Genomic DNA, 22,286 nt, shown 5'->3' with positions numbered 1-22,286 from the left:
GCTTTTTGCAGAAATGGAATAGCTCATCTGAAAATTCATACAAAAAGTCAAAGGACCTAGAATAGCCAAAGCCTAAAAAAGAACAAAGTTGAAAAGCAGATACTCCCGATTTAACATTTTACCACAGAGCTATAATAATCAAAACAGCGTGCTGCTGGCATAAGGAGAAGCACACAGCCACTGTGATAGAACAGAGAGCCCTGAACGAACTCCTGCATCTGGGGAACTTTTGACAAGGCGTGGAGAGACCATTCAGTGGAGAAAGAATCACAATCTCTTTGACAAATGGTACTGGGGAAATGGGATCTCCACGTGCAAAGAAATGAAGCTGGACCCTTACTTCATATCATGTACAAAAATTAACTCAATTTTATGAGCTAAAACTATAAAACTCTTCCTGACCCAGGAATCAAACTGGGGTCTCCTGCATTGTAGGAGGATTCTTTACCAGCTGAGCTACCAGGACGGTATAAAAACCCTTAGAAGAAAACAGAGGCATATCTTCAAGACTTTCAGATGTGGGCAACAAAAGAAAAAGTAAATTGAACATTATAACTTTTGTGTGTCAAAGGACATTAAGAGAACATTAATAATAAAAAATTATTTTTAAATACAGCCCATAAAACTAGAAAAAAATATTTGCAAATCATGTATCTCAATAGCAGTTAGTATCTAAAACATAAAAAGAACTCCTACAACTCAATAACAAAAGGGCAAATAACTAAAAAATGGGCCAGACTTCCCGTGGCCCAATGGTTAATAATCGGCCTGCTGACGCAGGGAACATGGGTTGGATCCCTGCTCTGGGAAGATCCCACGTGCCCTGGAGCAGCTACGCCCGTGCAGCACAACTACAGAAGCCCATGGCTGTAACTACTGTAGCCCGCGCACCCTAGAGCCTGTGCTCTGCAGCCAGAGAAGGACCACAACGAGAAGCCTGCATGCCACAGTAAGAGTTGCCCCTCCTTGCTACCAACTAGAGAAGGTCCCTGCACAGCAATGAAGACCCAGAGCAGTCAAAAATAAATAAATAATTTTTTTTTAATGGGCAAAGGACTAAAATAGACATTTCTCTAACTAAACTATACAAATAACCATTAATACATGAAAAGATGCTCAACACCATTAGTCATTAAAGAAACGCAAATCAAAATTACACTGTGATTTCACTTTACTCTTACTAGGATAGCTAAAATAATAAGGTGAGAATGTGAAGAAATTCAAACCTTTGTGCATGGCTGATGGGAATGTAAAATGGTGCAGCTGCTATAGAAAACAGTTTGGCAATTCCTCAGTAAGTTACAGAATTACCATAAGACCTAGTGATTCCACTCCTACATATATGCAGTAAGTAATCAAAATCACCAAAGAAAGGCAATGCCAAAGAATACTCAAACTACCGCATAATTGCACTCAACTCACACGCTAGTAAAGTGATGCTTAAAATTCTCCAAGCCAGGCTTCAGCGATACATGAACCGTGAACTTCCAGATGTTCAAGCTGGTTTTAGAAAAGGCAGAGGAACCAGAGAGCAAATTGCCAACATCTGCTGCATCATCGAAAAAGCAAAAGAGTGATTCCAGAAAAACACCTATTTCTGCTTTATTGACTATGCCAAAGCCTTTGACTCTGTGGATCACAATAAACTGTGGAAAATTCTGAAAGAGATGGGAATACCAGACCACCTGACCTGCCTCTTAAGAAACCCATATGCAGGTCAGGAAGCAACAGTTAGAACTGGACATGGAACAATAGACTGGTTCCAAACAGGAAAAGGAGTATGTCAAGGCTGTATATTGTCACCCTGCTTATTTAACTTATATGCAGAGTGCATCATGAGAAACACTGGGCTGGAAGAAGCACAGCTGGAATCAAGATTGCCGGGAGAAATATCAATAACCTCAGATATGCAGATGACACCACCCTTATGGCAGAAAGTGAAGAGGAACTAAAAAGCCTCTTAACAACTCAGGCTTCTGAACAACTGATGAATGGATAAACAAAATGCTGTCTATCATACACTGGACTACTACTCAGCCATGGAAACAAATGGAACTGTGACGTGTGCTACAACGCAGATGAACCCTGAGAGCACTACGCTCAGTGACAGATGCCAGAGCCTCCCCGCACGCTGAGACAGGGGCTGGCCCACCTGACAGAGGCGAGGGAGCAGCATCCGCGTCCCTCTGCGCCAGCTCGGCGGGCGGGAGCTCCACCTTGTCCTCTTCAGGCCCCCACCGGCTCTTTCGCTTCCTCTTCACGTTGGCTGTGGTGGCCGGCTTCCCTGGGGCGGCGGCAGGTGGGTTGGCAGTGGGCAGGGGGGCAGATGAGGTAGGGCAGGCAGTGGCAGTGGGCGTGGACCCCAACGGGGTCTCAGGAGGAGATCTGCGCTTCAGTCCGAGGTCAGGTGCCATGGGGGTGCCCGTGGGACCAGCCTTGGCTTTCCGGAACTCCTCCAGCTTCTGGCGGTAGTACTTGTACCCTTGGCTGTTGGGTTCATATAGAAAGCTGCAAAAGAGAGTAGGGGGCAGACTGTAGTTGGGCCCCAGACCCTACCCGATTTAGGGTAGAAGGTCGGGCTTTGCTTTGCAAAGGTATACCCAGGTCAGCCAGGGTCACTTCAGGGTCGTGTCACGATAGAGCTCTACCATGACCTCCTGCCTGCCAGGTCTCAGTGGTTTCTGGCCCTGGTGACATGCCCACAGCCTTTCATGATGCTGTTCCTGCGAGCTAAGGGTCCTGCCAAGCCCCTACCCTATCCTTACTGGATGCCTGTCACACTATCATTGATCCCCTGCTTTGAAGGAAAAGGTGCACGCTCTCTCAGACCTTGCCCAGCCATCCTAGATGAAGGCACCAGTGCTTACAAACCAAGAACTCCTGAGTAGCGAGAGACCCCTGGTGCCAGAAAGGGCAGGTTCTGACCCAAACCTGACAGCTGGGCACATCTGTGCTCCTTTCTGATGCATCCTTGAGAGGCATCAACAGTGGACAGAGACAAAGCAAAGACACTGGAGTCTGGAACAGACAGGCAGCTCACTAACAGCCTTGCCAGAAGCTGTGGGTCCCCAAGTACAGAGCAGAGGATGCTGGGTTCAGAGCAGGCAGACCCTGCAGGTCTGCACCCACCTGGCATCTCTCAGGCTCTGTATGTACTGAGCCAACAGTCCCACCTCTAGAGTCCATACTGGAGGGGAGCGTCACAGCCCTGTTCTATATAGCAAAGCCTGTCCAGAGCAGAGATTACACAGCCCTTGACAAGAAGTGGCTAGATCTGCACTCACAAACCTGGAACGGCAGTCACAGCACAACGCTGTACTACAGAAGTAACATGCGGCTCCAGTGCACTGTAAATTCCTTTTGTAAAAGTTAGCAGGAAAAAAAATCCACAGACTATTTCTACATGAGAGCCACCAGAGGGATGGAAGGACTCCCAGGTCTGCTAATGTTGGTACTCAGGGTGGGACGGAGGGATGGGGGAGCCTGTGGCATCTTCTTTGTATTTCTGGGTCACAGTACAAGCATGTATGCCCTTCAGAAAACTCGATGAGGAACATTTGTAAAAATTGAAAGAAACAGAGATCATAAAATCATTACGCTTCTAGCCAAGCTAAGAAAAAAAGAGGACACAAATTACTAACAACAGAAATGAAAGGGCAGCCATCACTACAGATCCCATGGACTTTAAAAATACTATGGATTACTACGAACAACTCTATGCACACAAACTTGATAACCCAGATGAAACAGGCTAATTCTTTGAAGGATACAGCCTGCCAACACTCACAAAACGAACAAACAGACAATCTGAACAGGCCTATTTTTATTAAAGAAAGTGAACCAATTAAATTCCCTGGTGAATTCTACCAAATATTTAAAGAAGAAATTATACCAATTCTGTACAATCCTTTTCAGAGGAGAGAAGCAGACGGAATACTTTTTAAGTTATTCAATTACCCTAACAGCAAAACCAGACAACATTATAAGAAAACTATAGACCAACATCTCTCATGAACACAGATGTCAAAATTCTCAATAAAATGTTAGCAAACCTAATCCATTAATGTAAAAAAAGAATTATACACCACAACCAAGTGGGATTCATTCTAGGCATGCAAGACTGGTTCAACACTTGAAAATCAAGTAATGTAATCCATCAGGTCAATAGGCTAAAAAAGAAAAACCCCATGATCACATCAATTGCTGCAGAAAAAGCTTGAGACTTAACAAAATCTAATACCCATTCATGAGGAAAACTCTCAGTGAACTAGGAGTACAGGCAAACTTGTTCCACTTGATAGAGTATCTACCAAAATACCCAATAACATCATAATGATGAGAAACCTCATGCTTTTTCACTAAGAGAAACAAGCCAAGAATATCCCACCTTGCCAATGCTTTTCATTAGCATACAGAAAGTTCTAGCTAATACGGTAAGAGGAGAAAAGAGAACAGAAAGTATATTGAGAAGGAAGAAATATGACATGATCGTCTGTGCAGGAAAAAAAAAACAAAACACAAAAGAATAGACCAAAAAACCCCCTAAAACTTCATAAGCTATTATAGCAAGGCTCCAGGATACAAGCTTAATCTACAGAAGTCAATCACTTTCCTATACACCAGCAACGAATACATGGAATTTGACATTAAAAACATCATACCATTTACAGTAGCATTTCCCCAAACGAAATACACAGGTGTAAGTCTAACAGGATATGTACCAGATCTGTATGTGGAAAACTAAAAAACTCTGATGAATGAATTCAAAGAAGAACTAAATAAATGAAGAGATAATCCATGTTCACAGATAGAAAGTTACTCAGTGTTGTCAAGGTGTCAGTTATTCTCAACTTGATTTCCAGATTTAGTGCAATTCCAGTTGGAATCAGTTATTCTGTACATACTGACAAACTGATTTGAAAGTTTATGTAAAGAGACAAAGGACCCACAACAGCCAACACAATACTGAAAAGGAAGAACAAAGCCAGAGGACTGACACTCCCTGACTTCAGGGCTTCCTGTAAAGCCAGTATCATCTTGTCAGTAATCAGTATTATCTTGATAGTAATCAAGGCAGCGGGGGACTGGAGAGAAAATGGACAAACAGGCCAAAAGAACAGGATAAAGAGCTCGAAACAGACCCAGGCACGTACAGTCAACGGTTCTGTGACCAAGGAGCAAAAGCAATGCAATGGAGCAAAAACAGTCTTTCTAAGGGATAGTGCTGAAACCAGACAGATACACGCCAAAAAACACACAAAAACTGGACAGACCATATAAGCTTCACATTCACAAAAATTAACTCAAAAAGCTTATCACTGATCTAAATGTAAAACCTGAATCTGTAAACAAAACACAGAAGGATATCTACATAACCTTGGGTATGCCAAGGACTTTTTAGATACAACATCAAAGGCACAAGATCCATGAAAGCAGTTGATAAACTGGACTTAATTAAAATTAAAAACTTCAGCTCTCCAAAAGACAAAGTCAAGAGTATGAGAAGACAGGCCACAGACTGGGAGAAATATTTGTGAAAGACACATCTGATAAAGACTGTTACCCAAAATATACCAAGAACTCTTAACAGGCAAAAAAAAAAGAAAACAAGTATATCAATAAAAAACAGGTCAATGACCTTAACACACACCACACCAAAGATTTACAGATGGCAAATAAACATTATGGAAAGATATTCTACATCATGTCATCAGAGAAATGCAAATCAAAACAACGACTATCACAACATATCTATAAGAATGGCCAAAATCCAAAACACGACAACATCAAATGTTGATATGGATATGGAGCAACTGAAACTCATTCATTGCTGGGGGGCAACACGAAAGGTACAGCCCACTCTGGAACAGTTTGGCAGTGTCTCACGAAACTAAATACGCCATACAATCCAACCAACACTCTTTTTGGTACATAAAGAGCTGAAAATTTATGTCCACATAAAAACCTTGAATACAGATGTTTAAGGCAACTTTATTCATAACTGCAAAAACTTGGGAGCAACCAAGATGTCCTGAAAGAGGTGAATGGATAAACGGTGGTACATCCAGACAAGGGAAAATTATTCAGTGCTAAAAAGAAATGAGCTATCAAGCTACACGGGGAAAAAAAAAAAAAGACTCGGAGCAACCTTAAATGCACGTTACCAAGTAAAGAAAGCCTATCTGAAAATGCAACATACTATGATTCCAATTAAATGACATTCTGGAAAAGACAAAACTAGAATTAGTAAACAGATCAGTGGTCGCCAGGGGTTGGGGAGGAAGAGGGGATGAACAGGCAGAACACAGGGAATTTTAGGGCAGAGAGAACGAAGACTCTGAATATATAATGACAGACACATGTCATTACACATTTGTCCAAACCCAGTGAACACACACCACCAAGAGTGAACCCTAATGTAAACCACAGACTTTGGGTGATTATGGTATGTCAATACTGGTTCACTGATTGTAACAAATATACTATTCTGGTGGGGATGTTGATAACGAGGGAAGCTGTGCGTGTGTCAGGGAAGGGGGCACACAGGAAGTGTTTGTAGCCTCTCCTCAATTCTGCTGTGAACCTAGAACTGCTCCAAAAATAACATCTTAAAATATAAGAGACCAAAGCAAGAAGTTGTTCAAAGATGGAAGGGAGCAGATGGCTGGATTTAAAAAAGACTCATGGCAACCAGGACATGGATTTAAAGCAATCTGATTTTTCCAAGAAAAGCAGACTGGGGAATTCACCCACTGGGGCAGGGAGGCAGTGCCAAATGGAGTGGGTCTCCTCTAGGCTCACAGGCCTGCCTCTTCCTGGCCTCAGCTGATGGCTCCTGCTGCGTCTCCTCAGAGCTGCTCTGAGAGGCACCACCCACAAGCCCCCCATGGTAAGCCTGTCTGCAAGGAGGGTCCTTGCTCACTGTGGGCCCTGGGCACAAGTGCAGGGGATTTTACAACAAAGACCCCTCTGGTTGGAGTGGGCAGAGTTAACCAAAGTTAACACTTTGGTGTATTTCCTTCCAGACTTATTTTCAGTGGAGTTATATTTGAACAGAGGTGTGATTCTATTTTCCATATCCTGATTTTTTTTTTTTAAGTTTCTTAACCCAACAACATATGGCTTTCCCATTAGACTGCAGCATGGCATGGTAGTGAAGGCATCTCCGCAGACCGGCCTCCTTGGTTCCCTCACGGGTTGAAGGCCAACAAGCCAGGCTGCTGTGAAGAACATGGTTCACCCAGGTGATGTGTTAAGAGCCACACATGGCTTGAGATTTGCTGGCTGCCGCCGCCTTCAACAGCGTGACTTCCGATGGCCAAGATTACACTGGGTTTAGCCCTCTGGGGCTAGACATTCGTTGTGTTACTAATTTTTCATGACTTACGACAGTGCTATATGTAACATTATTTCTGGGGATGGCATCTCAGAAGTGGGATGACTGGTCAAAGGAACAGGTATTTCCAGCTTCTCCACAGATGAGCATAGCTATTATGTTTCCCAAAACACAGAGCTCCTCAGAAATCAGGAGAACAGCAAAGGACCAAGAGCAGCAGGAACACCAGATGACTGTTAGATGTGGGGGTGAGAGGAGCTGCCTTGCACCTGACCCCCACCCCCTTTCCACACCAAGGGGCGAGGAAACCGTCTGCTTGGTGTGAACCTGCATGTCTTACGCCGGCCCAGACCCCTGATCCTTCCTTGCTTATGCTTTCTCCAACTCGGGGAGTGCTGACCGTGGATCAGCTCTGGTGTGGAAATGAGCTCCCCCAGACCACAAGAGTCACCTTCAGCTGCTTCCCTGCCAGACACCCCCGGGCTCTCATGCCCCTCATCCCCAGCGGCCACCCTGTCACTACCCACAAGCTGCATGCCTGCCAGCAATGCCTGCCCAAAGGGCAACAGCCACAGGGCGGGCCTGGAGTCACTTGTGGTGATAATGTCTCTTGGCTTTGACCCCACAGGAAAGGCTCAGCTGGAGCTGCTGAGCCTAGGAACCCTCTGACCAGGGAGAGCCACCTGGGCTGGAGGCTTTGTACAGAATCCCATTACCTCACCCACTTTGCCTGCAATAGATTTTTAGTCAGCTCTAGTCATGATGAGTGATTGGACACTAAGTTTCCTACTGAAATAAATGAACTTACTTATGTGAAGGAAGGGAAAAAAGATGTAGTGATGGATTGCTAAGTAACACTGGTTTGAACAGTGCAGAGCAGCAGCTGGTATCACTACACTGTGAGGAGACCCTGGGTCTTCTGAGCGCTAGACCTGAACGCCCCATGGCCCCCATGAAAGCTCCCAGATGCCTGGGTACCCCTCACAGGGACATTTGAACTCTCAGCAGTCCTCCTCTGCCCCACCTGATGGCTCCCCCGTGCCCCAGTGTGTCCCAACCTGCTGGGTCTGACCACCCTCCACAGCTGTGGCCAGATGACGCTGAAGCACAGCTGACCCTGACTCCCTGTGCAGACCCTCCAAAGGCTCTCAATGAGCCTGAGCCCTCTGGGACTGAGCCCTGCCCGGCTCCGCGGCCCATCTGCACCGACACTCGCCTTGCACCTCCGCCATCTCTGCCGCATCACTCCTGCATGGCAGTCCCTCCAGACGCCCTTCAGTGTTCCGTGTCTAGCTCATGCTGCCTCACGTGTGGTAGATGCGACTGGCCGCCTGCCCAGCCTCCACTCCTGCTTCCTTCTTCCTGTGTCCCTGATGGCGTCTAGAGCTGCTGAATCAACCAGCCCAGATGGCTGCTGCTCCGACACTTTTTGTTACGAGTGCCATCGCATCTCCTCACTGACTGAGTAGGAACCTGTGTTACTTGTGGCCCAAAGTGTCCTCGAGGGGGCATCACCCTCACAATGGCTTCAGTGCCCACCTCACAAACCTCTGCCTGGCCCCTCCCTGCAGCAGTGACCACCCTACCCCACCCAACATCCTGCCACCCAGCAGCCTGCCCCCATAAAGAGCAGGGGCTGAACCCACCCAAAGAATGGCAGTGGGTGAGCACAGACCCAGCCTGAGGGGGTGGCGTGTGGTGTCATGGCTGGGGACAGCAGCGAGGCCCGGCTGCTTGTCCTGCATGCTCTGTGGACCATGCACACAGGCTGTGGTCCGCCCGCCCCAGAGCCTGAGGTACCACGTTCCCCACTCTCCTATCATCTCCCTTGCTGTACAGATGAGAGGATGCACACAGCGAACCACAAGCCTGTTAGTTTCTCTTTGAGAGCCCAGCCTATTCTGCTACAAAAAGAGCAAGACAAGTGCTAGAGACTTTCTCGACGAGGCTCCCAGAGAACAGAAGGCTCCAAAGGCCCTCACACACCTGGCTCAGGGATGACTCAAGAACCAATGTGCACTTGGAGAATGCCGATGGGGTAGCAGGGCTGAACTCTGTGATCAGAAACTCCTGGACCTGGGTCTGGCTCTGCCAACCTCTTGCCATGGGATCCTAGAGCGTCTCAGTAGTATACCGACCCCATTTTCTCAGCAGGGAAGCTATGACTAGGGTGAGAGTTTACCACCCCCCAGTGGGTGCTCCCCCTTACCTGAATGCCTGGTTCTCACGGTTGTTCTGGAGCGCAATGGTTTCCACCTCGGGACCCCCATCCGCTATGAACCTGGCCAACTTTTCTGCGAGGTTCTTGACCTCTTCGTCCTCTGGGGGTGAAACTTTAAGCAGGCTGTCAGTACTGAGCTCAACTCACCACACCCAACAGCCTAATTTCTGCTAAGAACCCCACGGGAAACAAGAGGGGTTTATTTTAGGAACAATACAAAGAAAAACAGGCAAATGGGAATCAGATTACTGTACTGGAACCAAGCAAAATTAATAATATCTTGAGCCTCCACCCCCCCATGCTCCACCCCTTCCCACCCCATAGGTCTGAGGGTTTTGGACCACACACTGGGATGGTGGGAACAGAAGGTGAGGGGTGGCCTGGTCCAGGCTGGAGACAGGAAGCCCCATCTCGGCCTTTCTGATGGGAGCCGCCCAGGTAATGTGGGGGGATGCGGCCCACGTTCGGCTTACAGATCAAGGCCCCTGCTACCCACCAGCACTTGGCTGGGGCCTCACTTCATCCCAGCTGGAGACCAGACAGCATCCCCCTTCCCCTGACAGTCATCCCACCACCCTCTAACCAGCTAATTGTCTCCGTCTCCTGGCCCCTCACTCCACCGCCCACCCCTGCCAAGTGTCAGGCACTGCATTTGTGTCTCGGTGCCCAGCATGCCGCAGGTGCCCATAAGCACTTGTGAAAATGACCATGAACCAAGGGGCAAGCGTTTCTTCCCTGCATGCACTTCCCAGGAGCTGAGCTCCTGGACATGCCCTTGATCTTCACCTCGACCCTTACATTTCCCCACTCCTCGGAGCAATGGCAACCAGTGCTAGTCCCAGCATGACCCCAGCTGCCTGGGAGGGCACAAACCTGCACTGTCAGCGCCACCCCATGCCAAGGAGGGCTCCAGGAAAGGACCCCAAGTCCACATGGGGTGTGGTTTGTCTACACGCCTCCCCAGAACTTCCCACCCCCCTCGCCCACCTACCTTTCTGAGGGGCTGCCTGCAACTTCTGTGCTTCCTTTCTTATCTCAGCCACCTTCTTTCTGTAGTAGAGGAATTCCCTGCTATTCTTATCATGCAAAAACCTGGAGAGGAGTTTTACAGAACAGAGAGTAGAAAATGAGCAACAAGGATGGGTGGGCCCATGCAGCTTCTGAAGACATGGTGTGCAAAAGCAAGCTGGTGAGCAGAGACGCCTTCACGGGGCCCAAAAGTAAGTCTCCACACTGGAGCCCCTGGCAATCTCCGTTGTGAATACAAAGTGGTATCTGGCCCACGCAAGTAAGCACCCAGCCCCGGGCCTCATAAGAATGTGGGCATGTACTAACGTGTGGCAAGAACATTAAGTACCAGTGGCCTTCCCCTCCCAGAAATACTTACGAAAATGCCGGGTTATCCTTGTAGTTCTCCATAGCTACTTTTTCTAACTCGGGGCCTCCTTCTGCCACAAAGCGGGCCAATTTCTCTATCACTTTCCGAGTCTCGGCTCCCTCTGGGGGTGAAACTTTAAGGAGGCTGTCAGTACTGGGGTTCAACTCACACACCCCACAGTCAACAGGCACACTCTCTCTATGGACCACAAGGACAGAGGGGTGGGGAAAAGAGGGTGAAATGCGGGAGGCTGTTGGGAGTCCTGGCCCATACACAAAAGCACCATGATGAGGGTGAGTCGGTCTAGACAGCCTTTGTGAGACACGCAAAGGGGGGAGAAAAGTGTGTGAGCCTCCCAAAGGCCAAGCCAGTTACCAGGCTGGCAGGGAGATGTCGGAAAACAGAGCCAGCTTGCCCCCCCTTTTTTGGAATGCTCAATTCTTTTATTTACATGACTTAATTCTTTATATTTCAGTACAATATATTAGTTCCCTTTCATCCTTCAAAGATGATATTTTTTTTTTAAATATCACTATAAACTATGATTGAAAGACACGGGTAGGTTTCAATCCAATGCAATTCATGTCATCACAGAAGCTCCATCTTCCCCTCTGTGGCTGGTGGAGCTTCTTCAGACTGGCTCCTAAGGCCTGCAGGCATGGCCCCAGGAGTCTCTGCCTGCCTCCTTGCTATCTGCTGGGAAAGGGCGCTTCTGGGACATGTCAGACACTTCCTGCCCAGACTGAGTGCCAGCCATTCTCCACAAGTCCTGGCATCCGTGAGTAAGAAAGTGTGTTTCCAGACTAACATCTGGGAGCTAGGGGGGCTCACTGCGATGGACTTAATTGTTACCTCAGGGCATTTACAGTGAACCAGACTAAAAAATATATTTCTGTATTTGTATTGACCTCTACTTCGAGCCACATGGAACTTGCTTCTGTATTTATTGCTGGCCTGTTTCATACAGCTTGAATCCCTCATACGAGAGCTCCCAGGAGAAATTTCTTGATGTCAGTCAGTGCTTAGGAACGTTTGCTTCTCCTGGCAATGGGGCGAGACACTGAGTCTGTGGCCTCTCTCTTTCTCCTTGTTGCTTGTACTGCCAGGAAGCTCGGGAGGAGCTGGGAGAGAGGAGTGGTACAAGGTGTGGCCAAGAAGGGCCTACAAGAGGACCTATAAGAGGTCTCAGGGACATTCGCGCCCACCTTCCCCTCAGCCTCACCCTCCTGCCACGTGCCTGGCAACGATCCTAACCTGGTTACTTTATAAGCGCAGTTGCTTCTCTGAGGTTAAATCAATAGCAGGCCACAATAGGTCTCAAGGGCCTTGAGGCACCCACTGTCCCTCCTAAACTGGCAGTTCCCAGCAGGGTACCTCTGGGACTGCCAGGGCACCTCTCAGAGGAAACACCACATTCACTGGCTCCATTCTGACTACAGCTCCAGGGTTCGAGGCTGGCCACTGCTCTGTTCAGATGCAAGGCCTGAAGTCAGCACCTCACCCAGAGCAAGACGTCTAGAGGCTGTCACAACATGATGGCATGGTCACTTCAGTCTGTCCTCACTGTCAGGGGCGTGACTGCACCAGCCACCCTGGAGGCCCAGGGCTGGGATCCACGTAGCTCAGGTGGCACCCCATCTCATTCTGAATACGGACATGGCTGGGCGCACTGGGAGTGCCGCCACCAGCCCCCTCCCCGCCCTCCTCCACCACAGGGCCTGAACTGGCTCAGCTAAGGCCAATGACCATCCTGCGCTGGACTGGAGAGAGCACTTCCCAACCCCTGTGCTCACACCTCTGGCCCAAACTAGTGGAGACAGTTAACCCACACTGAGGAGCTCCTCTTCTAGAACTGGATGAGGAGTGCACAAGTGCACACTCCCCTGAGAACGCCACCCCACCATGAGACCAGCCCCCACAAAAGTGGACAATGAGCCAAACAGCTCCCAGGAAGAAGCCCGCACTCTGCAGCCCTTCCAGGCTCCCCATGGTCTACTCCTCACCTCTTCCTTCACCTCCCTCATCCTGAAGGGCCTCACTCTGACCCTTGGCTCAGCCTGGAGGCCTGGTGGCAACGCCCTGACCACACCCCGAGCAACCCACAGCCGGCTGTGCTTTCCCCGGGACCATGGAGCCTGCCTGTGGAGCTGGAAGAGCAGCTGTGGACGGTGGGCAGCAGCCCTGGCACCTTACCTTTGATCTCCAGCCACTGCTCATAGTCCTCCTCGTCGTCCTCATCAGGAGATTGGAAGACACTCGGGCGGCTGGCCACAGGCAGCTGCTTGGCGTGCATGTAGTTCTTCACCTGGCCCAGCGGGCTACTGATGAGGGGGGGCCTCTTCCCGGTGCGGGGGAGCACACGAGGCGGGGCAGTGGGTGCGCTGGGGGGAGCATCTTGGGATACAAGGAGGGAGACCCACACTCAAGGTCTGTGGTGCAGGTTTCCTTGTCTTCCTGCCTGAACGGCCCCGAGTCCCCCTTGGCTGGGCTCTTTAGCTTCCAGCACAGCACTGGCAGACAGTGGGTGCTCAGAAGCACTCAGGGAAGATGCCACCCCCACTTACAGATGAGGACCCTCGAGACCTCGAGAGAAACAACCTATAGGGGTCACCCAGCCCAGGCCTCTGCAAGCGGCAACTCTGGCGGTAGGTAGCTCTGACACCCGTATCCACAGACTGCTGCTGCTGCTGCTAAGTCGCTTCAGTCGTGTCTGACTCTGTGCGACCCATAGATGGCAGCCCACCAGGCTCCGCTGTCCCTGGGATTCTCCAGACAAGAACACTGGAGTGGGTTGCCATTTCCTTTTCTAAAGCATGAAAGTGAAAAGTGAAAGGGAAGTCGCTCAGTTGTGTCTGACTCTTCGCAACCCCATGAACTGCAGCCCATCAGGCTCCTCCGTCCATGGGATTTTCCAGGCAAGAATACTGGAGTGGGGTGCCATTGCCTTCTCCACCATCCACAGACTAGTGATACAGCAACTCTTCAGGATAAGACCCGAATCCCCCATACAGCGTCCACCCACCCCCTCTGACTGCTGCGGGCAGGAGCTAGCAGTAGCGGGCAGGAGCTAGCCTATTTGGGACTTTTCAACCACAATTCATGGCCTGAGACCCTGCGGTGAAGGGCTCTTATAGCCCTTCCTCCCTCTCTGTGGGCAAACTTGGCCTTGGGTTAACTTTTCTAGCTGTTAGCTGGGAAACCTGACAGAAGTCCAGAGTCAGCTGTTTCACCAGTAACTTCCTTATAGTAAACACGAGACTAGCGGGGCTCCCCTGGTGGTCCAGTGGTTTAGAATCCACCTGTCAATGCAGGAGGCGCAGATCCAATCCCTCGTCTGGGAAGATGCCACACACCATGGGCAGTAGCTGGGCCAGTGTGCCCCAACTACTGAGCCTGTACTCTAGAGCCCATACGCATGCTCTGCAGCCACTGATGCCCGAGTGGCCCTATAGCCTGTGCTCTGCAACAGGAGAAACCCCTGCAATGAGAAGCATGTGACTCGCAACCAGAGAGGAGCCTCCACCTGCCGTAACTAGAGAAAGCCCGAGCGCAGCAATGAAGACCCAGCGCAGCCAAAAATAAACAAACAAGTAAATAAAAGAAATTTTAAAAAAATGAGACTAGTAAAGTGCACAACCATAGTCGTGGGTGGACTCCCACAGGTGGAGATTCTGACACCTGGCGTTTCCCACACAGCTCCTGTGGGCCAAGCGGCCCCTCACCACCTACAGAAGGAGGCCCTGTTCCTTACACTGCAGCTACCTCTCTAACTCAAGCCACAGTCCCTCAGGTGTGCTGAGTTCTGGCCCCCAACACCCCCTCCCCAAATAGAAACCTGGCTTATCTGCCTCTAGGTCTTGTGGGTAAGCACCTCAATGGCAGGGTCTGCATTCTCCCCTGGGCACTTCCTGTGAGAACAAGCAGAACGAAGGTGCTCAGTGAACAAGGGGTGAGAGGAACGAGGCTGAGGTGGGACCTGCCAACTTTCAAGGCACCGAGGACCCTTTGGGGGGAGAGTCAGCAGGGGTAACTCTAGGAGGCGGTGACACAGGGCAGGGGGGGACCGCGCTTACCTGTGCTGGTCTGTGCCTTCTGCAACTTCAGAAACTGCTGCAAGAAGCTGCCGTCGTTGGCAAACTTGTTGGAAACGTTAGAGTTGTGTACGTTTGCAATTCTAGACCGGAGGCAGAGGACAGAGAGGATAAGCCTTGAGAGGAGGCAGGGTGTACAACGCATCGGCCTGTCCTACCCCCACCACTGTTCTCTAAGGGGGCCCCAAATGGACCCCCGAAGATGCTGGGGGCCCACAGAGTGCAGGGAGCGGCCTTCAGAGAAGTCAGCTCGAACAAGCTGGTTCTACTAGTCAATGGGATGCTACCTGTGCTGAAGTTGTCTCTATCTGCGTGCTGACCCTTTGGGTTCAAAGGCTTCCCCAACAAGACGGCTCAGAAGCACCTGCCCTGCTCCCACGCAGCACCTGCCGTACCTATTGTTAACGAGTCATCTGGGCTTTCGCTGGCTCCCGTATCTGTCCTACCAGCCAAACTGTATGGTTCCCAAAGGCAGGGCCTGTGTCTATACCTGTGTGTGACCACAGTTCTGGGCTGAGGTCAGTCAGCACTTCTGTGGATTTCACATGTGTCCAAGAAAATAGCCAAAGAAATCTCTTGGTGGGAGAATTAGAGAGAAATTTTACACTCTTATTACTTTCTGTTTCATTTTTACAAAGGGCATGTTTTATTTTTTTAAAGACTTTTTTAACATGGACCATTTTCACAGTCTTTACTGAATTTGTTAAATATTGCTTCTGTTTTACGCTTTTGGCTCTTTGGCCGCAGGGCAAGTGGGATCTTGGTTCCCTGATCAGGGATCAAACCTGCACTCCGTGCACTGGGAAGTGAAGTCACATCCACTGGATCACCAGGGAAGTCCCAAGTACGTTTTATTTTGAAAAAGAAAATGTATTTTTAACGGAACACAAAAGCAAACCCTTATCATAAAGTTATAGTGGGCTTCCCTGGTGGCTCAGTGGTAAAGAATCCGCTTGCCATTGAAAGGAGACACAGGAGATGCAGGCTCAGATCCTTGAGTCAGAAGATGCCCTGGAAAAGGAAATTACAACCCACTCCAGAGTTCTTGCCTGGAGAATCCCAGGGACAGAGAAGCCTTGAAGGCTGCAGTCCACAGGGTCACAAAGAGTGGGATGCAGCTGAGCAAAAAGTGATGGAGGCTCACTACGAGCAAATGGGAATCTGGAAAAAAAACAGAAATATAGAAAGCAAGGAGAAAACCCCCCAAAAGTCTCCTCGCCTCACAAGGGTCACTCAAACAGTTTGGTATACTTCTTTGATTTATCCTTAATTAGAAATAGAAGGAAATAAAGCTGTTATCACGGTTATGTATTCTACTTCTTTCATCTTTTACTACAACATACTGTCTTGCTCCAGCCTCAGAAACTCCTCACATGCGCTTTCAGAGCCATGCTCATCATACAGACACACTCAATAACTGATAAAAGCTCAAGGAGCCCACAGGTCTGAATTTTTTCCTTTAAAATAAAGTTCTAGCCTCCTAGAAATCTGTTCTAATGAAAGAAAAGAGGAAAAAAAATAAGTCAACAAGGGGCGCTGGTTAAATAAATTACAGGACATCCATAGAGCAGATGGAATGGTCCTGGAAAGCTCAAGTTTTATAAATAAAACCACCAAGCACAACGATAAGTGAAAAACAGAAAGGCGAGACGTACAACAGTATCTGCAGCATGGTCCTACTTATGTCAACATGTATTTGACTGGAAAAGTTTACAAAAATCCATCAAAAAGCAACCAGCACTTGCCTGTGAGCTGCAGGGTTACAATGATTTTATTTTTCCCTCTACTTCCCAGTTTTTCTACCACATATATGCATTATCTTTAAAGTTAAAAGAGAGCGAAGGCAACATAAGTTGTTTTATGTGAAAGAAAGACCCACTGATAACCAGCCTTGGCGTTAAACAAGCGGAGCCTTCTAGTGACCCTGGCCCTGTCCTCACGCTGCGTACACCTCCCACAGGAGGGACAGAAAGAGGCAGGGACAATGAATGACAAGAGAACACTTTGGAGGGAATCCCCTGGCAGTCAAGTGGTCAGGACCCTGCACTTTCACTGCTGAGGGCCCAGGTTCAATCCCTGACTGGGTAACTAAGATTGTGCGAGCTGCACAATGGCTTTAAAAAAAACCAAACCAACCCACTGTGGGGAACAGCATGCCAACAACTGAATCCCACGTGAAAACTACCCGTAACAAACAACAGGGGGTATTACACAGGCGTTGAATGATGGCTCTTGATGACATGTAAACAATACACAGTCCATTCATACAATGGAATATTATTCACTCCAAAAAAAAGAGAGTGAAGTCCTGACACAGCTACACAGTGATGAACCTTGAAAACATTATGTCCAGTGAAAGAAGCCAGACACAAAAGGCCAGATATCGCATGAAACATCTAAAACAGGTCAATCCACCCAGACAGAAAGCAGATTAGTCATTGTTAGGGGAGTCTCTCCTTTGGGGAGGAACCACGGACTCTTAGAAAACGTGGGCGCTGGAACAAAGCTTCAGTGCGGGACTAACATGCTCATGGGCTTCCCTGGTGGCTCAGTGGTAAAGAATCCACTTGCAGGAGACACAGGTTCAATCCCTGGGTTGGGAAGATCCCCTGGAGAAGGAAATGGCAGCCCACTCCAGTATTCTTGCCTGGGAAATTCCATGGACAGAGGAGCCTGGTGGGCACAGTCCATGGGGTCACAAAAGGGTTGAACATGATTTAGTGACTGAACAATATGCTCCACATTTCAGACCACAGAGGAAGGGACTTGTCTTTCCATCAGTCTCCAGCATGGAGATCTTGTCACCCTGATCACATCACTGCTGCTCAAAACTCTTGGGTGCCTACAGAGTCTCTCAGAACAGTCAGGAGGAAACCCTGCTCAAACTACCTCTCATCTGACTCCGAAACAGCCCCTTTGGTGCAGCAGCTCGGGGTGCCTGACACACAGGGGCTCACCTCCCTTCCTGGCCTTTGCAGCCCTTTCCTGCGTCCTCAAAGGGCCGGCTCTGCCTGGGCCTTCAGCATGCAGTCTCTTCTGCATCTGGGAGCACAATGCCTTGCGTTACCTACCGTCAGCTCAGGCGTGTAAGTGGGACTCCTCCTTGCTAGTAGGCTGTGAGCCCCGTAAGGGCAGAGATGGAATCTGGGTTTCTGCTTTGGGTTATACTCGTGGTCCCTGGCCCACAAATGTCAGCAGTAAATAACCACGGAGTGAAAGAGGTGGCAGCCGTCCTCCGGGATCCCACACACCCTGTGTTTCTCTCCTGCCACACTGAGCCTCCTAAAAGAGTGAACCTGTGGCCCTCCTTGCATCATCAGGTTGGAGTCAGATGCAGTAACATCCCAACTGCTCTCACAAGCAAAACCCTCTGCTGGTGACCTTCTAAGACCCTAACCCAGCTTCAGGGCAGACTTACTCGCCAGGATGCGGGGGCTGAGGGCTGGCCGCCTGGTTCTGCTTGGCCTTCTGCTCCATTCTGGCTTCAATTTCCCGTTTCTTCTGAGCAATGAGCTCCTCTTGGTGAAGGATGTTCATGTTCATTTTTCCAGACTTGGGAGGAGCAACCCCAAACCACCGGTTAGCCTTTCCTGGGGCGGGAAAAGAAGAACATCAGAAATCACCTTTGCTCTGAAGAAATACAGATGACCAACAGGTACATGAAAAGATGCCCAACACTGCTAACTATGAGAGAAATGCAAATCAAAACTACAGCGAGGTACTGCCTCACACCACTCAGAATGGGCACCATTAGAAAGTCTACAGAATCCCTCCTTTCCTCCTTTCTTGTGGCCACATTGCAGCACACATCCCTCCATTCTTGGAGACAAAGCCAGCCCCATTTTTGGGGAGGAGTATTTAAAAAAAAAAAAGTCTACAGAAAACAAATATTAGAGAGGGTGTGGGGAAGGGGAACCTTACTACACTGTTGGTGAGAATGAAAGCTAGTGCAGCCACTATGGAAAACAGTATGGAGGTTTCTCAGAAAACTAAAAATATGCTCTGGCAATAACACTCCTGGGCATGTATCGAGACAAAACTATAATTCAAAGAGATACATGAACTCCTATGTTCATAACAGCACTATTCACAATAGCCAAGCCACAGAAACAACCTCAATGCCCACTGACAAATGAACAGATAAAGTTGTCATACATGTGTACAATGGAACATTACTCAGCCATAAAAAACAGTAAGATAACGCCATTTGCAGCAACATGGATACAACCAGAGATTATCATACTCAGTGAAGTCAGAAAGACAAATACCATATGATATCACTTCTACTTGACATCTTAAATATGACAGAAGTGCACCTATCTATGAAACAGGAACAGAATCAGGGACATAGAGAAGAGACTGGTGTTTGGATTCGGAGTTTGGGGTTAGCAGATGCAAACTCATACGTACAGAATACATAAAGAACAAGGCCCTACTGTACAGCACAGGCAAGAATATTCATATCCTGTGATATAACGCAAAAGAACATGGAAGAGAATGTGTATACGTATACGTGTAACTGAATCACTATGCTGTACGGCAATAATAACCACAACATTGCCATTCAACTATACTTCAATAAAAAATAAATTAAAAAAAAAAAAAGAAAGAAAGAAATCACCTTAGCTCCACAAACACGCCCAGCAGCTGCTACATGGTGCGGCCCAGGTGCTGCTGCCTGCAGCAACGGGCATTCAGACTGACATTCATTCACAGTCACACATCTGTTCGTTGATTTAGCAAGCATTTACTGAGTTATGCACTGGCTGCTGTACTTGGTGCTAAACAAGACAGATGGAGCTCTGCTCATGTGTGATTCACCTCTGGCTGAGGATACAACAGACTTATAACAAGAAAGTAGCTGCAAAATCCTAAGAGCTCTCTGATGGAAACAAACAAAAAATGGTGAGAAGGAATAACAGAGGAACACCTACAGAGCTAAGGCAGCCAGAAAACAGCCCTTAGAAGAGGGGACATTTAAGCTAAAACCAGAAGGATAAAGAGCTGGCTTCCTGAAAAGCCACATGGGGACTGATCTGGGCAGAGCAAGAAGCAGAGGTAAAAGCCCAAGGGACTAGCAAGGGTCCAATGTGGTCAGAATGGACAGTTCCAGGGGTGGGCCTCGCAGGGACTGGTGGGAGAAGATAAGAAGTCTGAGTTTTACTTAAAGGGCTTTAAGAAGCCACAGGGGAGTATTAAGCTGATAAGAGTATTAAGCTGATAAGATCCAATTGGTACTTTCATTTGTAAGATCATTCCAGCTACTGATTGGACAGAGTAAGCAGACAACCAGGAGGCTTACTGGCTGTAAGCAAAAGATGATGGTGTCTTCAGACAAGGGTGGCAGTTGTGGAGATAGAAAAGCCACCTCGAAGGTTCCCCGTGGGGCTCAAAATAAAACCCAAACTCTGAAAGCTGATTTTGAAGACCCTGCCAGAGATAACTCCCTTCCCACTTCCAGGTCATCCCTGATATTCCTCAAAATAACAAACCCTCAAGGCCTTTACACTTGCTGTTCCTCTCTCCCTGGAAGGCTCTGCCGTCCAATAGTTGGCACCTTCTCATCTCAAATGTCTTCTGCTCAAAAAGGCCTTCCTTGACCACTCAATCTCAGCAGCCTGCATTTCCACTCTCTCAAGTGACTATAACGCTCTGTAAATATTTCCTCCTTGTGCATTGTACGATGCCTCGGTAAAAGTAACCTTCAGTACGACACGTCCCCATTTTGGATACCACTGCATCCTCAGCAACTACCACTGTGCCTAGCACATAAAGTATGTTTGTTGAATGTATCCCAGTCTGGGGGCGCTAGAACTGGGAGAGAGGGAGGGGCAAGGTTTATGGTAAAAGGGGGGCTCTAAAGACTCAGGAAAATGTGTACAGGGAGTCAGAGTGCAGTTCGGAAAAGCAGCTTTTCCAGAAAGTGGGATAGAGGCGAGGAAGGAGCTTAGTAGAAAAGAGGGGCGCAGAAGACCCGAAGGTTGCCGCTGGCTCGGGGAGCGGAGCTTGGAGCAGCCCTTAAGGCGGTCAGCTCGGAAAGCAGGCGCAGGGCAGATAACCGCGGCGGCCTCTGAGGAAAGCCTGGCGTCCTCACCAAACCAGCGGTGGGGGCGGGGAGGATAACCGGGTCTCGCGGGGGGTCCCAGGAGACTGGGGTGGTGCAAAAGCCGCCTCTTCCAGACGCCCGGAGGCTGAGGCTAAGGGCCAACGGGTTGAGGTAGGCCCGACGGGATGGCGAAGCAAAGACGCGTAGCCTGAGGACCCAGGCGGACGCTCGAGGGTAGGCGGGGGCTGTTACCTGCAACATCCCGGTTGTCCATCTTGAGACTCATCCAATCCCACAATGCTCCGGCGCCACCGGAGTTGGTGGGGGGGGGGGCCTGTTATAGTGCGCGTGGCCTGATGGGAGATGTAGTCCGCCTCGGCAAGCCAACACCTACCATTGCTTGGACATCTGGGGTCTTCCCCCCAGGAACGCAAACCTCAGCCAATCGGCAATCTCTCGTCTCAGTTACGCGGACCAGAGAATGTCGCCTTTTCTCAGACCTTCCTGGAGCCGCCGCCACTTCAAACACAAACTACATACTCCAGGATGCTTTGTGCAGCAGCTCTCGCGAGAAAGGCGAGGAGCTCCGGCCCCGCCCCACGCGCCTGTTTCCGCCTCCCTGTGGCGGCGGCTTGTTGTTGTGGAGGCTAAAATGGCGGCTCAGGCTGCGGCGGCGGCTCAGGCTGCGGCGGCCCAAGCAGCGCAGGCCGAGGCGGCTGAGTCGTGGTACCTGGCGCTCTTGGGCTTTGCCGAGCACTTCCGCACTTCCAGCCCGCCCAAGATCCGCCTGTGCGTGCACTGCTTACAGGCCGTGTTCCCCTTCAAGCCGCCTCAGCGCATTGAGGCCCGAACACATCTGCAGCTCGGCTCGGTGCTCTACCACCACACCAAGAACAGCGAGCAGGCGCGCAGCCACCTGGAGAAGGCGGTGAGCGTGGGCTGGGCCGCGAGGGAGGAGGCGCGGGTTCCTTTCCGGGCTTGAGATGACGGGCCGCGACCCTGGCGGACTAGGGCTGCCGCCGGGCCGCTCCTCTGGAACCTGGGGCGTGACTTCCGCACGAGCAGCGAGACCCCCAATGCTGTTAGCCTCTCAGAGGATCCGAGGGCCTCGCCACGTACCTTACTTGGTATCTCTGGTGACAGCCAGAGGCCTGGGACTCGGGATAGGGGAGGGTCCAAGTAATCCCTTTGGTCCAGGCATCCTTTGAGAATCT

The 22,286-nt window shown here is 49.4% G+C and overlaps 2 protein-coding genes across 12 annotated transcripts in view; one reads left to right on the top strand and one right to left on the bottom strand.

Moving 5' to 3' along the window:
• Nucleotides 1-21,385, bottom strand: part of SUGP1 (SURP and G-patch domain containing 1) — a 31,933-nt gene extending 10,548 nt beyond the window's left edge. The window contains exons 1-8 of one of the 2 annotated variants that reach the window (XM_086408162.1): nucleotides 21,325-21,385; nucleotides 18,445-18,616; nucleotides 15,009-15,109; nucleotides 13,129-13,329; nucleotides 10,945-11,068; nucleotides 10,549-10,649; nucleotides 9,546-9,669; nucleotides 2,153-2,508 (exon numbers count right to left, since the gene is read on the bottom strand). In XM_086408162.1, coding sequence (XP_086264288.1) covers nucleotides 2,153-2,508; nucleotides 9,546-9,669; nucleotides 10,549-10,649; nucleotides 10,945-11,068; nucleotides 13,129-13,329; nucleotides 15,009-15,109; nucleotides 18,445-18,616; nucleotides 21,325-21,358 — 1,213 coding nt within the window. In that variant the 5' untranslated portion in view covers nucleotides 21,359-21,385. Of the gene's footprint in view, nucleotides 1-2,152; nucleotides 2,509-9,545; nucleotides 9,670-10,548; nucleotides 10,650-10,944; nucleotides 11,069-13,128; nucleotides 13,330-15,008; nucleotides 15,110-18,444; nucleotides 18,617-21,120 lie in introns of both variants that reach the window. The other variant, XM_086408163.1, reaches the window with a different exon arrangement.
• A 308-nt stretch (nucleotides 21,386-21,693) lies between these two features.
• MAU2 (MAU2 sister chromatid cohesion factor) overlaps nucleotides 21,694-22,286 on the top strand; it is a 39,059-nt gene continuing 38,466 nt past the window's right edge. For 9 of the 10 annotated variants that reach the window (XR_015166431.1, XM_086408140.1, XM_086408138.1 and 6 more), the window contains exon 1: nucleotides 21,694-22,000. Coding sequence is in view for 6 of the 10 variants with exons in the window: in XM_086408140.1 (XP_086264266.1) it covers nucleotides 21,725-22,000 (276 nt within the window). In the remaining 4 variants the exon portion in view is untranslated. The remainder of the gene's footprint in view (nucleotides 22,001-22,286) is intronic. The other variant, XM_086408143.1, reaches the window with a different exon arrangement.

This window comes from Bos grunniens, chromosome 7 (genome assembly GCF_055505025.1).
Source record: "Bos grunniens cultivar Pamir isolate PY7600 chromosome 7, Bosgru_T2T1.0, whole genome shotgun sequence".
Taxonomy (NCBI): Eukaryota; Metazoa; Chordata; class Mammalia; order Artiodactyla; family Bovidae; genus Bos; species Bos grunniens.
This window is presented reverse-complemented; position numbering and strand designations above follow the sequence as displayed.